Source organism: Penaeus monodon, chromosome 33 (genome assembly GCF_015228065.2).
Source record: "Penaeus monodon isolate SGIC_2016 chromosome 33, NSTDA_Pmon_1, whole genome shotgun sequence".
Lineage (NCBI taxonomy): Eukaryota > Metazoa > Arthropoda > Malacostraca > Decapoda > Penaeidae > Penaeus > Penaeus monodon.
In genome coordinates, this window is record NC_051418.1 from 33357640 (window position 1) to 33357846 (window position 207).

Genomic DNA, 207 nt, shown 5'->3' on the forward strand with positions numbered 1-207 from the left:
CACCCGACCCACCTGGTGGTCCGAACTGGTTGCAGGGAAGGCGAGGACCTCCAGCTTGTCGCCAAACTCCTCCTTGAGTTGGTTCATCTGGTGGAAGTCCCTGGTGGTCGTCCCTCAGAGCGACGCCGTGTTCTGCACCAGCACCACCTTCCCCTGGTACTTCCTGAACGACACCACCTCGCCTGCAGGAGGGAGGAGGGGGGGGAG

At 63.3% G+C, this 207-nt stretch overlaps 1 protein-coding gene across 2 annotated transcripts in view; it reads right to left on the bottom strand.

Moving 5' to 3' along the window:
• LOC119594415 (glutathione peroxidase 2-like) overlaps positions 1-207 on the bottom strand; it is a 44173-nt gene that overhangs the window by 5296 nt on the left and 38670 nt on the right. Inside the window, exon 2 of one of the 2 annotated variants that reach the window (XM_037943477.1) lies at positions 42-182. In XM_037943477.1, the coding sequence (XP_037799405.1) occupies positions 42-87 (46 nt within the window). In that variant the 5' untranslated portion in view covers positions 88-182. Of the gene's footprint in view, positions 1-41; positions 183-207 lie in introns of those variants that run through there. The other variant, XM_037943476.1, reaches the window with a different exon arrangement.